This window comes from Heloderma suspectum, chromosome 7, assembly GCF_057233095.1.
Source record: "Heloderma suspectum isolate Gila_16-S chromosome 7, 16-S_ref, whole genome shotgun sequence".
NCBI lineage: Eukaryota > Metazoa > Chordata > Lepidosauria > Squamata > Helodermatidae > Heloderma > Heloderma suspectum.
This window is the reverse complement of record NC_139464.1, coordinates 46,769,260-46,784,203: the sequence shown is the minus strand read 5'-3', so window position 1 is coordinate 46,784,203 and position 14,944 is coordinate 46,769,260. Positions and strand designations below refer to the sequence as shown.

The following is a 14,944-nucleotide window of genomic DNA, read 5'->3' as shown; positions in this document are numbered from 1 at the left end:
AGGCGGTTACAGGAGGAGGAGGGGATGGAAAAGTTTCCTTCCATGAGCTTCCTTAGGTTAACTTATCATAGGATCCTACCCAATATTTCTGCTAATAAACATAAATGGCATGGTTCATATTCTCATAGCATCACATCCTGGAGTTTAGGATCCCCAAATATATATCAAGTTATCATCTATCAACCTACCCAGCCATATACATATGCATGTAGTTCTTCCCTACTTTTAAAATGTTATACCTATCCCCATGGAATTTCATTTTGCTGCTATCTATGCAGCTTTCTAGTTACAGAAACTTCAAATGTTTAGCCCAACCTTGAAAGTATCCACAACCCATTTTGTGCCATCATCAGCAACTCAGGTAAGCATACCCACTGTTCATCCTTTCAAACAATTGATGGGTAACGGATTCCGTTGAAGGAGAGAGATGGGATGGTTGACAATTCCAGGGAGGACAATGGAAAGAAAGCTAAGCATCTTCAGAAACACTAGTGGTACCATTTTGAGACTTGCTGTTGATCAGATGCTGAACTTGCTGTTCAGCATCTGCAACCTATTGGCATCTAAAAACAGGACTGTTCAAAACTCTGTAATCATCATCTGTTTACCTTCAATGACTCCCCAGGGCGTCTTCCTGCCCAGGACCCTTTTTCCATTGACTTGATATTCCTTGTCACTGCCCACCACTGCAAATGGCATACTTTCCTGCTGAGAATACACAGTGAAATGATTTGCTCTTCTGTGCAACAGGTAAGGAGAACAACGGTTTCTTCCCCATCTTGCTCCATACTTGTTTCTGTCCCTTTCACCACTCCACCTCCCTAACACATGTTCCTTCATACAGCAGGATATGCATGCTGCTATTGCCAGTCAAAATATTCTCAGAGTCAATTCTTTAGACTGTAGATACCTTTACAGCAATTTTTAAAGCATGTTTACTTAGAAATAACTCCTAACATGTTCTACGGGGCTTCCTCCCTAGTAAATGTGTTCAGGACTACAGCCTTAGTATTAGCATAACATTACTGAAGTTTTCTGTTATTCTGACATAGAAGATTGTTATAAATTAGGACTGAGCAGCAAGTTGAACTACTAGAGCTAAGCTGCAAATATTGGCTAGACCTAACATGAATTTATACACACTTACCTGGGAGTAAGCCCTGCTGAACTCCATGGGACATACTTCTTAGTAGACATGAATAAGATTGCAATGTTCATAATTTACAACTGGCCAGCAATGTCCATGTTAATCAATATAGTGCAACACGAACTCATGTAGGTGCTGTTCATAGTGAACACTTAATAGCTATCTTGAATACTTAATAAGCAGAAAGGCAGCATATAAATATATTTGAGAACAATAAACAATAAATAATCTGTAAAACCTTGAAGAAAGTCAAATTTCCCCACTAAACTTATAAAATACAAATATATATGAGGATAGAAATGCCACAAAAACAGATGCTTGGATCAGGGGTGGGAAATCCATGTTTCTTCACATGGTGTTGGTGATTCCCATCAGCCCCATAGTGATTCCCATCAGCCCCAGTTAGCATGTCCAATGGTCATAGATTACGGGAGTTTTAGTCATACAACATCTGGAGGGCTATTGGTTCCTAACCACTGGTTTACACATAACATTCAGAAGAATCCATGGTTTACACCTCCTCAACAGCCATAACATTTAGCCAGCTACATCCAGTTCAACAGCCAGCTCGTATCAAGCAAGGTAAAGTCAAGAAACCATTAAACTCCACTGAACTCACCATCTATGATAACAAGATCTGCTCAACAGTCAATCACAGTCATAAGAATCCTACCCTGATTTTGTCATTCTCTGTCTTATCCTCAAGATCTTCATCAAACTCTTTCTGGGGGTAAAACTCAATTCCATTGACTTCTAGTTCTTTGCGGACCTGAGTAGCAAAGCATTTCAAAATGAAAAATTATGTAAGCAGAACATATTCCTGACACAAAACTGAAAGATGTGTGCATTTGTGTACTTTACTGCAGCGGTCCCCAACCTTTTTGGGACCAGGGACCAGTCTCGTGGAAAACAGTTTTCCCACCGACCAGGAGCGGGATGGGACTGGGCTGCAGTAGGGGTATGGGAACCCGCCTTACTTTGGGTCCACGGGGCGGGGGGGAGGTGATCCGCCCTCCCCCTCCAGAATCCTCACTGGCCCTGGCCGGCTCCGTTCCAAGTTCGCGGAGCTGCCGGCTGCCTCCGGCCGCTGGCGGACTTCTGGCCACTGGGATGCAAATGGTGTCCGCATAGCGGACACCATTTGCGTCCCTGTTCTTCAAGTAATAGGCTACGTAAAGATTTACGTAGCCTTTTACTTGAAGAACAGGGACGCAAATGGCGTCCGCATGGATGCCATTTGCATCCCAGCAGCCAGAAGTCCACCAGCGGCTGGAGTCAGCCAGCAGCTCTGCAGACTTGCCACAGAGCAGAGCCAGCCAGGGCTGGTGAGGATTCCGGGGGGGGGCGGATCCCCCCCCCCGCGGATCCAAGGTAAGGGGGGTTCCCACACCCCTGCTGCGGCTTGGTTCCTAACAGGCCACAGACTGGGACCGGTCTGTGGACCGGGGGTTGGGGACCCCTGCTTTACTGGATGTTTTCCAGGTAAGGAAATACTTACCCTCTGCTTGAACTCAATCTTCTCCTCCAGAGTCATGGTGTCTGCTTTGGCAATAACAGGGATGATGTTTACTACTTTGCTCAAGTGTTTCATAAATTCCATATCCAAAGGACGCAAGCTATGGTCCAGGAAAAAGACTAGTCAGAAAAGCATAAGAAAAGTATATCTTGCTATTCCTAACCTTCACAAAATTCACCCCCTCTGTTTGCTCAGTTTATAGAATCTTAGAATTATAGAATAGTAGGGTTGGAAGGGGCCTACAAGACCATCGAGTCCAACCCCCTGCTCAATGCAGGAATCCAAGTCAAAGCATCCCTGACAAGAGGCCATCCAGCCTCGTCTTGAATGCCTCCAGTGTGGGAGAACCCACTACTTCCCTAGGTAATTGGTTCCATTGTCGTATGGCTCTAACAGTCAGGAAGTTTTTCCTGATGTTCAGCCGGAATCTGGCTTCCTGTCACTTGAGCCCATTATTCCGTGTCCTGCATTCTGGGATGACTGAGAAGAGATGCTGGCCTTCCTCTCTGTGGCAACCTTTCAAGTACTTGAAGAGCGCTATCATATCTCCCCTCAGTCTTCTCTTCTCAAGGATAAACATGCCCAGTTCTTTCAGTCTCTCCTCATAGGGCTTTGTTTCCAGTCCCTTGATCATCTTCATTGCCCTCCTCTGAACCTTCTCCAGTTTGTCTGCATCCTTCTTGAAGTGTGGCGCTAGGGATGTACGAAAGTCACTTACCTTTTCGCAGCTTGGCTTCGCGGTGGGGGGGGAGGCGCTTCGCTTCTCCCCCCGAAGTTCAGGCGAGGGGGGGAGGCGTCCCGCCTCGCCCGGCCGAAATTCAGTCCGGGGGGAAGGCGCCCCGCCTTGCCCGGCCGAAATTCAGGCCGGGGAGAACCACCCCGTCTCCCCGGCTGCGAAACAAAAAGTAAAAAAAAAAAAAAAAAGATCCCGTGATAGGCTACGTGACGATTTACGTAGCCTATCACGGCTAGATTTCCAAAGTCAGCCATGATAGGCTACATAAATCGTCACATAGCCTATCACGGGTGTTTTGTTTTTTTTTTACTTTAGGTTTTTTTTTTGCAATGGCGGTAGCGGCAGCCGGTCGGGAGACCGGCCGCCGCCCCCGCCCGCGCCGAACCGCCGCCGAACCGCCGCCGGGACACGCCGCTGAGAGGGACATTCGCCGAAGGTAAGTCCCGTCCCGGGGGGGGCAGGGGGCCGGCGGAGAATTTCCCAACCAACTTCGGGGAGCCAAATGCATCGGCACTCAGCCTCCCGAAGATTCGGGGAGAAATTCTCCGCCATCCCTATGTGGCGCCCAGAACTGAACACAGGACTCAAGATGAGACCTAACCAGTGCTGAGTAGAGGGGAACTAGTACTTCATGTGATTTAGAAGCTATGCTTCTATTAATGCAGCCCAAAATAGCATTTGCCTTTTTTGCAGTCACATCACATTGCTGGCTCATATTCAGCTTGTGACAACAATTCCAAGATCCTTCTCGCTTGTAGTCTTGTTGAGCCACGTATCCCCCATCTCATCGTAACTGTGCATTTGGTTTCTTTTTCCTAGGTGCAGAACTTGGCATTTATCCCTATTACATTTATCCCTATCTGTTGTTTTCTGCCCAGTGCTCTGGCCTATCAAGATCACTTTGAATTTTGTTTCTGTCTTCCAGGATATTAGCTATCCCGCCCAATTTTGTGTCATCTGAAAATTTGATCAGCATTCCCTGCATCTCCTCATCCAAGTCATTAATAAAAATGTTGAAAAGCACTGGGCCAAGGACTGAGCCCTGTGGTACCCCACTTGTTGCCTCTCCCCAGTTTGAGAAGATCCCATTGATAAGCACTCTTTGAGTCCAGTTCTGTAGCCAACTGTGGATCCACTTGATAGTTTAGAAGCACCCTCAGTTATTAGGTTAGAAAGGGTGGAGGGGGGGGGATGAACAGGAATCTATAATCTGTGGCTCTTTGTCTCTTCTTGTTAATTTCCTCAGTGGCCATGGCCAAACAACCATTAGACACACACAGCTGACTGGGGGCATCACTACACCAGCCTAAAATCCTGCATTTAAAATGGGGCTTTATGCTTCCGTTTTAAATGCAGGATCACAGGACTCCCTTTTTCACACGCTTTCTTTCCCCCCTCCCCTTTCCCCCTCCTTCTCTCTGTATCTGAGTCTTCCATATCTTTCACTGATCTCCTCTTCTTGCTGCTTTTCCTCTTTTCAGGGAGGGAACTCAAGCTGAACACAACAGGGTAATTTGATAGCTCATTATCTGTGATCTATTTAAAAATGGAACAAAGGGCATTTAGTGCAGGAGACTAGGGTCACGCCCGGTGTCATCTAAAGAGCCCCCAAACTTCCCTGAAGGCGCAATCTCAATCGCAAGATAAAAGCTCAGTGTGAAGAGGAAATAGGAAGACTCCTTTGGCCAAAAGCACAAGGTATGAGAAGAAGAAAAAAACACAGGTACCCTGACATACTATCATAAGAACATAAGAAGAGCCATGCTGGATCAGACTAAGTTCCATCTAGTCTGTTCACACAGTGGCCAACCAGCTGCTCACGGGGAAACGCACAAGCGGGGCATGAGTGCAACAGCACCCTCCCACCCATGTTCCCCAGCAACTAGTGTACTTAGCCATACTGCCTCAGATACTGGACGTAGCCTATAGCTATCAGGACTAGTAGCCACTGATAGCCTTCTCCTCCAGGAATTTGTCTAATTATCTTTTAAAGCCATCCAAATTGATAGCCATCATCTTATCCCAGAAGTGAATTGCATAGTTTGACTATGAGCTGTGTGAAGAAGTACATCCTTTTATCTGCCCTCAATCTCCCACCAATCCGCTTAATGGGATGACCTCGGGTTCTAGTATTATGAGAGAAGGAGAAAAATGTTTCCCTACCCTCTTTCTCCACACCCATGCATAATTTTGTACACCTCTATCAGGTCTCCCCTTACTCGTCTCTTTTCTAAGCTGAACAGTCCCAGCTGTTGTAACCTTTCCGTGTACGGGATTTGCTCCAGCCCATTTATCTTTGTAGTTGCCCTTTCCTGCACTTTTTCCAACTCTACAAGATCCTTTTTTAGGTGTGGTGACCAGAACTGTACACAGTATTCCAAGTGTGGTCACACCATAGATTTTTAGAAGGGCAGTATGATATTGGCAGTTTTATTTTCAATTTGTTTTCTAATTGTACTTAGCATGGAATTTGCCTTTTTCACAGCACACCTGTGACACACCTGGTTGACATTTTCATTGAGCTGTCCACCACAACCCCAATGTCTCTTTGGGTCAGTCACCACTAGCTCAGATCCCATCAGCATATACATGAAGTTGGGGTTTTTTTGCCCCAACGTGCATCACTTTACACTTGCTTACATTGAACCACATTTGCCATTTTGATGCTCATTCTCCCAAGGGGGATCTTCATGACAACGGAATGAGAAGCGCATTGGAGTATTAACCGGATTTTCAAGGAATTATCTCTGCTCCATCAAGGACACATGATGCAAGATAAGCCAAGTGTACCATACCTTTAAAATCTGGTTTACAGGGGTCACACAGCACTTGAAAGGAACATACTTCCGGGTGGGGTGGGGGGAGTAGAATTGAATGTCATCAACTTGGCAGGGGCTGCTCAGCCAATGAGAGAGGCTTGTTCCCACCCCCCAGTCCAGGCTCCCCCTTGCTACTACATTATTATGAATGGAGAACAACTAATTTTCTTCATGTGTGCAGATTTCCCTGAAGAAGCCAAAATCCCCGGTTCTCAAGTGCAGCATCTGAAGGGTCCCCTTGAGACTTTTCCCCTGCCTCAATTTCGCTGCATTCCAGCACTCTGCCCCAGAGTTATTGCTTCTCACCCTGCCCCCCTTTCTCCCTTTCTCTTTCCCCCTCCTTACAATGAGAAGCTCCTGTAAAACAGGAAAGATCCTTCCTGTGATAAAGCGGGAAGGGACTTTACATAACAAGAGAACATCAAAGAAGCACAGGATAGCAATAAAGATTTGAGAGAACATCTGAGAAGTGAAAGAGTGCCTTAGGGCAAGTTACTAAAATTAGCCTTTAGCCCTTTCACTGCAGGTGAGTGAGATTTACTTCTTACTTCCAAGTAAACATGCACAGAAGGGGGGATCTGTTAAAGGTTAAAGGCAGGGTAGCTAAGGTGAACGAGCGTCCCCACTATTGCACTAATGCGAGGGGACGCTGCTGTGCTCCTGGGGATGTTCTCAATGGGACAAACGACTTCCATTGGGGAAACAAGAGGGAATGGGGTGCCCCACCCCCTTGACCATGTCACTGCCATGTCACAGAGGCACGCCCAGGATTTAATGCGGGGATCATAGGACATTGTGGCAAAATCGCCAGGGAGCCACTTTCAAGTAAAAAAGTCAGAGTAAAAGGAGTTTCAGAAAACGTGGCTTTTCAAGAGGAAAGCAGCTGGTTGGCAGTGGATTGGTGATGACGTCATCTGTCATGAAGGAATTCAGACTGCTCTAACCTCACACTAAATTGCTCGTGAAGACAGCCCCACAGTTTGGAGAGATCCTTTTGGAACTCTGCAATCCCTTTTTGTTTTAACCACCCTAAATAATTTGGTGTCATCAGCAAACATGGCCACCTCACTGCTCACTCCTAATTCCAAATCATTTATTATGTGCGAAATTTACAGAAGTGTATTTTGCTAAGTAAACACTTGTTGGAGAACCATGACTGGTAGCAGATTCCCAATAAGTGTATACCTGGCAAAATAAATTGAGACTTCTGTTATCTTAACACATAAAAATTTACATGAGCATACAGAGATTCCTCCGCCCCACAGCAATGTACACCCACCTTCAGAAAACATTATCTGTGAGTCAGCCGTAAGAGTATGTTGCGATGGGAGCTTCATGCCAATGATGAAAGTGGCCAGGAATAAACAGGTAAGGGTGGATTTTTTTTTTCTAGAACTCCATAATCATTAAGGGAGCAATCCTATGGCCACTTGACAGCAGCTAGACGGCCATAGGATTTTTAGTTTTCTGGGAACTGAGCTCAAAGCCAGTGCTCCAAGCTTGGTTCCCAGAAAACTGCTTTCCTTCCCCCTCCCCCGCTGCCTTGTAGGTGGTGCAGTTCATCCCCAGCCCCGTGCTCGGGAGAGCAGCCCAGAGCGGGGGGAAAGGGGGCATTCCTGGGGGAAGGGAGGGCGGAAGTGCCATTACAACGCTTCCTGTGCACCATCTAGCCTCCCCCCCTGCTCCAAGGTGCCTGGCTAGACAGCTGAAATCATCCATTTAGCTGCAAATGCAGGACAAATGGAGCGCGGAGGAAAAGATCCCTCCGTGCTCCACCCGCCCTGCACTGGATAGTCGGTCACCTCCGAGTTTGGAGGCGGCCGACTATCCCCATAGGATTGCACCCTAATAGTCTTAGAGGTACAACATTATCTGAGACTTCTGGCAAGGTGTGTAATTTATTTTCATCAAAGCCGACCACACTCTCACTTTGGCATAAAAGTGTAAGAGATACCACAGTTACCATGCTGATTGTGTCACGCCCGTGCTAACCCTGTGATTACCTTGGTCTGCTGTGCAACTTATTGGGGAATTTGTGCACACTGCCAAATGGTTTGTGGGGATTAATTTTTGCTCAACTAGCATATCGGTGCCAGTTCCCCCGCCCCACCATCTTATGGATATGCACCAGAACTAGGGAGAGATACATACGAGTGACCTGTGGGAGAGATAAAGTAGAGGCAACAGTGGACTCTTGTGTCTGGGATTCGTTTCTTTCTTGCAATATTCACCTCCTCCTTCAGGAATTTCTCATATTGCTCATTGATATATTTCTCGATAGGTTCCCAGCTAAGAGGGCCAGGGAGAAAAGGGAGGGGGGAGAAGCAGAAAGATATATCTCCATCTCATCAAATTCAGTGACAAGTTAATTAGTGTTTTATTTCACACATTAAAAGGCACCAGTTTGGAGTAATGAGGAAACAGACACAAGAATTTTTACAAGACCAAAACCATTCTCACATTTGCTCCCTGCTATAGCCTCAATAACTTGAGCCTGACAAATTTTGAGGAGGGGAAGATGAAATGTGGAAAAGGTGGGATAGTGATTAATTTCCTTTGAAGAGGGTTTGACATATTACCTGGTCTTGAAGTATTCTGCATTATCAAACCACAATATTATGCTAATAATAGTATAATTTGCTCAATGTATTGCTTGTATGTGGATCTACATTTAATATCAGCCTGTTGTATTACAACATAAAATTGAGTTGTCGCTGACGTAACTTTAGTTTAGCACAGGGGTGCAGAACTTCCAGCCTGGTGGCCAAATCTGGCCCAGCTGAGGTCCCAAACCCAATCTCCAGGATTTCCCAGAAGGCTACATGCCTTTCCCCCAGCCACCAATCATTTGGTGGTTTCCCAGCTTTTGTGCAGTTCTTCTCGACATCCTAAAAGGTGGAAATGCCTCTCCTAAGTCTCATTTACTGGCAGTAAGAGCTGTACATGAAGGGTGCAATCCTGTGCATGTTTAGACTGAAAAAAGTCCTACAACTCCCAGCATAGCTGGTTGGGGCATACCGGGAGCTGTAGGACTTTTTTCCGTCTAAACATGCATAGGATTTTGCCCTAAAATATGCTGGTATTTTAGCCTTGCCCCTTTTGCTTCTGGCCCCACCCACCCCTGGAATGCTGCCCCCCCCAAGCTTCTCTGAAATGGAATTCAGCCCTTGGGTTGGAAGAGGTTCCACATCCCTGGTTTAACATAAACTGTAGCTGACTTCAATTAAGTGAAAACCAGCTGCCTGATGGGAACATAGGAAGCCAGAAAATTGGAATTTTGAGCTGGAAGTCACAGGGCCTGCTGCAAGGTATCCCCAGGCAAAGGGTTATTGTTATATATTTCTATGACCTATGGATCAAAGGACACTTATTCTTACATGTTATATGACCCATGAAACAAATTGTGTAACATGCAATGTATGTTTGTGTGGTTTTGTGGTATTGTGGAATATGTATCTGTAAGAAATGGCTAGAGTGTATTTCATCTTTTTATTCTATGAGATGAAGTCCTCTGAATAAACTGACCAAGTTCAGGTCAGTTTAACGTCTAGTCTACGTCTCTATGTATGTTGGTATGTTGGTGCTAGTCTAAGAATCCAATGTTCTTTGGATAGTCCTGGGTATGGTGGCTGCTTCCAGACGAGGCTTTTACTGTGCAATTGCCCTGGCTCCATGGAATTTTACAGAACACCCAGACAGTGACATCTTCCATTTGTAGCCCTCCTATGATTTCCCACACCCTTCTTTCATCTTTCTTATTGCAAGAAAAAAAAAAAAACGTTAAGGAGGAAAAGAAGGAATAGCTGCACAATGCCTTTTCAGTATCCACCGAGAAGCACCTCTAGGCAAAGAGGACATGCCCTTCTGACAACATTGAGCGTAGAATTTGGGTTGTCTTGATACAGAATGTCTGTTCATATTCATTCAGTAACGTAGTATTGCCAGACCTGAAAACAGAGAACCATGCTGGAATTTGCAAGGATGTTTCTGTTTGCAGGCCGACTGCTCCGGTAACAATACTAACAGTCTCAGTACTAACAGTATCAAATCTTTCAGTGTAAGTTTGTCTTTGGAAGCTATGTGATTTCCCCCCCCCCACTTTCGCATCATAATGACCCACACTGAAGGTTCCTGTCTCATGCTAGTGGGTTCTGATTTCATCAAGGGGAATTGCTGAGCAACATAACCCCTTAAAATGTTTATGTAGTCAAAAAGTCTGTTTTTATAGCTCATATTTACCCTTGTGTATTAAAGATCCTTGGTTAGTACTTGACTGGTATATACTGTAACAGCATCAAGCTTATAGTGCTGCATAACTGGGGTTATAGGGCAAATATTGTCCCTCACTCTCCCCCACACACCCACCCCTGCCCCCCAGAATATCTCAGAGAAGGTGGGGTTGGGACTGAGAATCAGAGAAAGATTAAAACACTCACCAATTTTCATTGTTGATCTGGTCACCAAATCCAGGGGTGTCAATAACTGTCAACTTCATTTTGACTCCACCTTCTTCAATAACTGGAGTAGAAATGTTGCTGTTATCTTCCTTCAAAATTAATGTTTTTATAGTAATGATGGCAGTGGAGAAGGGAGAGGCACATTTTGATCCCTATGGCTCTTGTAGAAATAAAAACCTTTGTCTGGGGCTTTACATGTTTTTAGTGGATGGTGAAAGGGGAGCTCATGGAACATGGAGCCTTTGCAGTGAAACCCAACTGAGGAGCAAATAAATTCTCAAATACAGAGAGACCTGTTTATTTTTGGCACCTCATATTAACTGTTTGTGATCTAATTTTCAACATATATATGTACACTTCTGCTAACTCTAAGTCCAAAAAGTTAGCCACACTAGTTCCCAATTGGTCCAAGTAAACAGCCAAAAGTTCTCAGCACAGAGAGACACTCTTTACTTTAGCCACTCTGGACCAGCTCAGAAAATACCTCAAAGGGCAGATAAAACCCATCACATGGGGCAACCATGCCATCCCTAGAGATCCGTGTGGGGACAGTCCATCCTAATACAGTCACAATGTGCCTTAAAGCTTATGCATGTAAGCCAAAAATAGACAGTATTTCTGAGTTAAAATCCAGGAACTGACTGCACAATTTTGGCCTACAAGAATTGGATTTTATGTATATATGGCCGTATTTAGACAGACCATCCCCATGGGGATGACAAGAGATGATAGAGGCGGGGACGGTACATTGATTCCATGCAGTGGACCAGATTGGCTGTTTCAGGTCTCATCCCAACTACTCCTCTGAGGCATATGAGTGCCTTCTAGGCCTCTACCAGCTTAGGCTTTACATCCTGTAATGACCCAGCACTACCCACCACATCCTGAGAGGTCTCTTTGGTGTATAATAATTACACCACTGTGGTTTAAGCATAGCACCTAGGCAATTTCATAAATAATATAATGATAAAGGATCAGTAGCTTTGTAGAGATGAAAGATCAGTTCACCACAGTATGGTACCCAATGACCACACAACATTTTGTGTCCAATAACACAAGAATACTGAAGACAGTAGAAAATAGAAGTGGAGTAGACCTCTACAACTGTAGGAATTCTTCATAATCAGGGGCTACACATATAAGCTTCCCAGATGCAGGAAATGGGAAGTATCCAGTGCTGCCACTCCACATATGCAATTGATGTAGCACTAGTGTAAGCAACCTCTAGCACTAAACCAATAGCATAAGCTGGCATGATGGGGTTTCTGCAGAAAATATTGCTACACTATTGGTCACATATGCTAGAGCTACATGAATTAAATAAGTGGAGCAGCAACATTGGATACTGCCTAGTAGTAGTAGTAGTAGTATATTACATTTCTATACTGCCCAATACCCAAAGTTCTCTGGACAGTTCACAAAAATTAAACCCCTAAAAGACAACATAATAAAACATAATTTTAAACCTGTAAAAGTTTAAAACAGAATAAAATTATAGTAAAAATCAGCAGCAGGGAAAGACCTAAAACAAAAAACCACACATTTAAAAACAAACTGAAGAACTAATAAGCCTGGCGGGGGGAGTATTCACCTGGTGCTGAAAAGAACACAATGTAGCTGCCAGGCAACCTCTCTGTGGAGGACATTCTACAATTGGGGTGCCACCACCAAAAAGGCCCTCTCCTTAGTAGCCACCTGCCTTACTTCATTTGGCAGGGGCACCCAGCCTCTGAAGATGATCTTACGATCTGGGCTGGTATATATGGGAGGAGGAAACCTGACCCCAAGCTGGTTAGGGCTTTAAAAGATAATACCAGCACTTTGAATTGGGCCTGGAAACAGACTGGAAGCCAGTGCAGATCACAGAGCACTGGTGTAATATGACTGTATATGTCACGTTCCTTCTTCCTCCCCCTTCACAATCAACACACTCCAGGATACCAGGCTTCAGGCTCACTACTTTATTAGTTAATGACCAGGTCACTTGCAAATTCTAGGAAATTATTAGGCTACAAAGGAAACAGCTACTCCACACCATTAGGAATATCAGTAGAGGAGCAGAAGTGGAAGTTCGAGAAGTTGCCAGCAGTTTGAACAAGAACTTCTCGGCCAGACTAGCTTACGGGGGTGGCCTCTCCCTTGTAGTGGCTCGCTCCTACGTAGGCTTTCACGCATCGTCAACCTGGTGGAGCGTCTGAGCTCCGCCTGTAACTTTTCCCGCTTCGCTCTGCAATGGACCCTGGCATCCCTCAAGTCACGCCCCTCACTCTCCTCCTCCCCCGAAACCTGGGTTCTCATGGGGGAGGAAAGGGGGGCCCTTCAGGCTGAGCCATCTGTGCGCCAAGGCCTTGCCATGTCGGAGCTCACTAGGGAGGGAGCCTCCCCCTGTGCTGGCTGTTCCCATTCTGAATCTGAGCTGCTAGATATCTCCACATGCTCAGATGCATTCCCAACATCACTGGCCTGCCCTATTTTGGACCCGCTGAAGTTTCCAGACTGTTTTCAAAGGCAGCTCAGGCATGGATGTCAGAGGTGGGGCCAGCAGCCCCTTCCATGCATGGAGCCCCTCCCATGTGACTAACACATGAAAGGAGCTTATCTTACCTGTGAGCCCTAGCCTATAGATACAGCAGTTACCTTCTGGCATTCTAGCTGGGGAGGGTGGTGGTAGCCAGAGACTCTCAGGGTACTGGCCAAGCACCATCCCAGCTGATGCATCAGATATCTCTCTAATCTTTGCTGTTATCCTCAAACTGCTGCATCCTCTCGCCCGCACACACTATCTCCAGAGTTTGGCAAAGCTTTCTTTTTTGTCTCCTTCACAGAAATATCCAGTGCCAAAAATGGCCAGTCCCATCGGTGTCTGCCTATCCTAATGTTCCCTTCATGCCCCCACATCTATATACGTAGTACAAGGTGGGCTTTATGACTTTTCCACAAGTGAAGGGGGCAGAAGGAAGTAACCCACAAGACTACTGTTTGCCCCCACTATACTGTGGGGCATAGCAAATTCCTTCAGCCTCTTGACAGTGAAAAGCACATAGGGGCAAGTAGCCCAGAGTCCTGGATGAAGACAAGTCATTCAGTTCTCTTTCAGTCACTTCCTCCTGCCTTCTTGCTATGAAAGCTATACTGTATTGACCTCAGGGCCATTTATGGATAGTGGGGAAAGTGGTTCAAGAACATGACATAATTAGGAATGGATGAGAATATCATTTCAGTTGTGTTTTGATAAGAAGTTACCAAAATTCATGAAATTCTCCATATTCTGGACAAAAAGAACTTGAGATTTTAAAAAAATGGACTTTGAACGCTTTGCTCTTAAAAGTCTGAATTTGAGAGCCTTTCTACATGAAGCTTTTATTGTGCACGCATGATTCTTCACTCATGGTAGTTTGCAGGTCCTTTAAACAATGCTGTTATCCTCCAGAGCGTCTTCTGTGGTTTGCAACTATTACTGCATTTTTTTCCTAACCAGTAAAGTCTGATATTTTTCTCAATGCTGTTATAGAAGCCTCTTGTATTTGTGCAATTCTACTATACTACAGCACCACCTTGTGGTTGTGTAAGGAAACATATAGAAAGGCAGAGAAAGATAAAACTTGGGGAAAAAAGTGTAAAGGAGCCAATCTTAATCCTGCAAAGAATCTGGAAGCAGAAGCCTCGGTAAAGGTGCAGGTTAAAAGCCTCATGTAGAAAAGCCCTTAATCCTTGTGTATTCAATCATGTTGGCTCTTAATTAGGGTAACGTCTTTTTTTAATAGGCTCTTCATCTTTAACAGCTATACGTCAGGCAGGTACATTAAAGTCCTCTCCATGCTGGAAATAGCAATACCTACTGAATTTCGCTGGTGCAGATGGGTGAGAATTTTGTTTCAGTTCATTTTGAATAAGACTTTACCCAAATCTGCTAAGTTCTTCATATCCAGGAGAGAACGAAGTTGAGATTTAAAAACTCGAATACAGGAGAAAGCAAAACTGACAGATTTGCCCATCCCTAGACATAATGCACCACAGGTTGCCTTTTTACTATGTGAAGGTCAAGAAGGAGTTGAAAATGGTGAACTCTGAGAACCACTGCCCTGGCTCTTACCGTGCCCAATAGCCTTGATTTCCACTGTCTTAGGGATCTTCTCCTCCCGATTCCAGCCTGAAGACTTGCGACTCACTTGGGATTTGAACAGGGTGTTCACAAGTGTTGATTTTCCTAGTCCACTTTGGCCTGGAAAAAGAAGTGTGCACATTTTTTGCCACAGCCTTTTCCTGTCA

The 14,944-nt window shown here is 45.1% G+C and overlaps 1 protein-coding gene across 1 annotated transcript in view; it reads right to left on the bottom strand.

Moving 5' to 3' along the window:
* Nucleotides 1-14,944, bottom strand: part of SEPTIN3 (septin 3) — a 40,353-nt gene that overhangs the window by 7,309 nt on the left and 18,100 nt on the right. The window contains exons 3-8 of the mRNA XM_084810012.1: nucleotides 14,769-14,897; nucleotides 10,655-10,736; nucleotides 8,370-8,507; nucleotides 2,646-2,763; nucleotides 1,821-1,916; nucleotides 609-708 (exon numbers count right to left, since the gene is read on the bottom strand). Coding sequence (XP_084666138.1) covers nucleotides 609-708; nucleotides 1,821-1,916; nucleotides 2,646-2,763; nucleotides 8,370-8,507; nucleotides 10,655-10,736; nucleotides 14,769-14,897 — 663 coding nt within the window. The remainder of the gene's footprint in view (nucleotides 1-608; nucleotides 709-1,820; nucleotides 1,917-2,645; nucleotides 2,764-8,369; nucleotides 8,508-10,654; nucleotides 10,737-14,768; nucleotides 14,898-14,944) is intronic.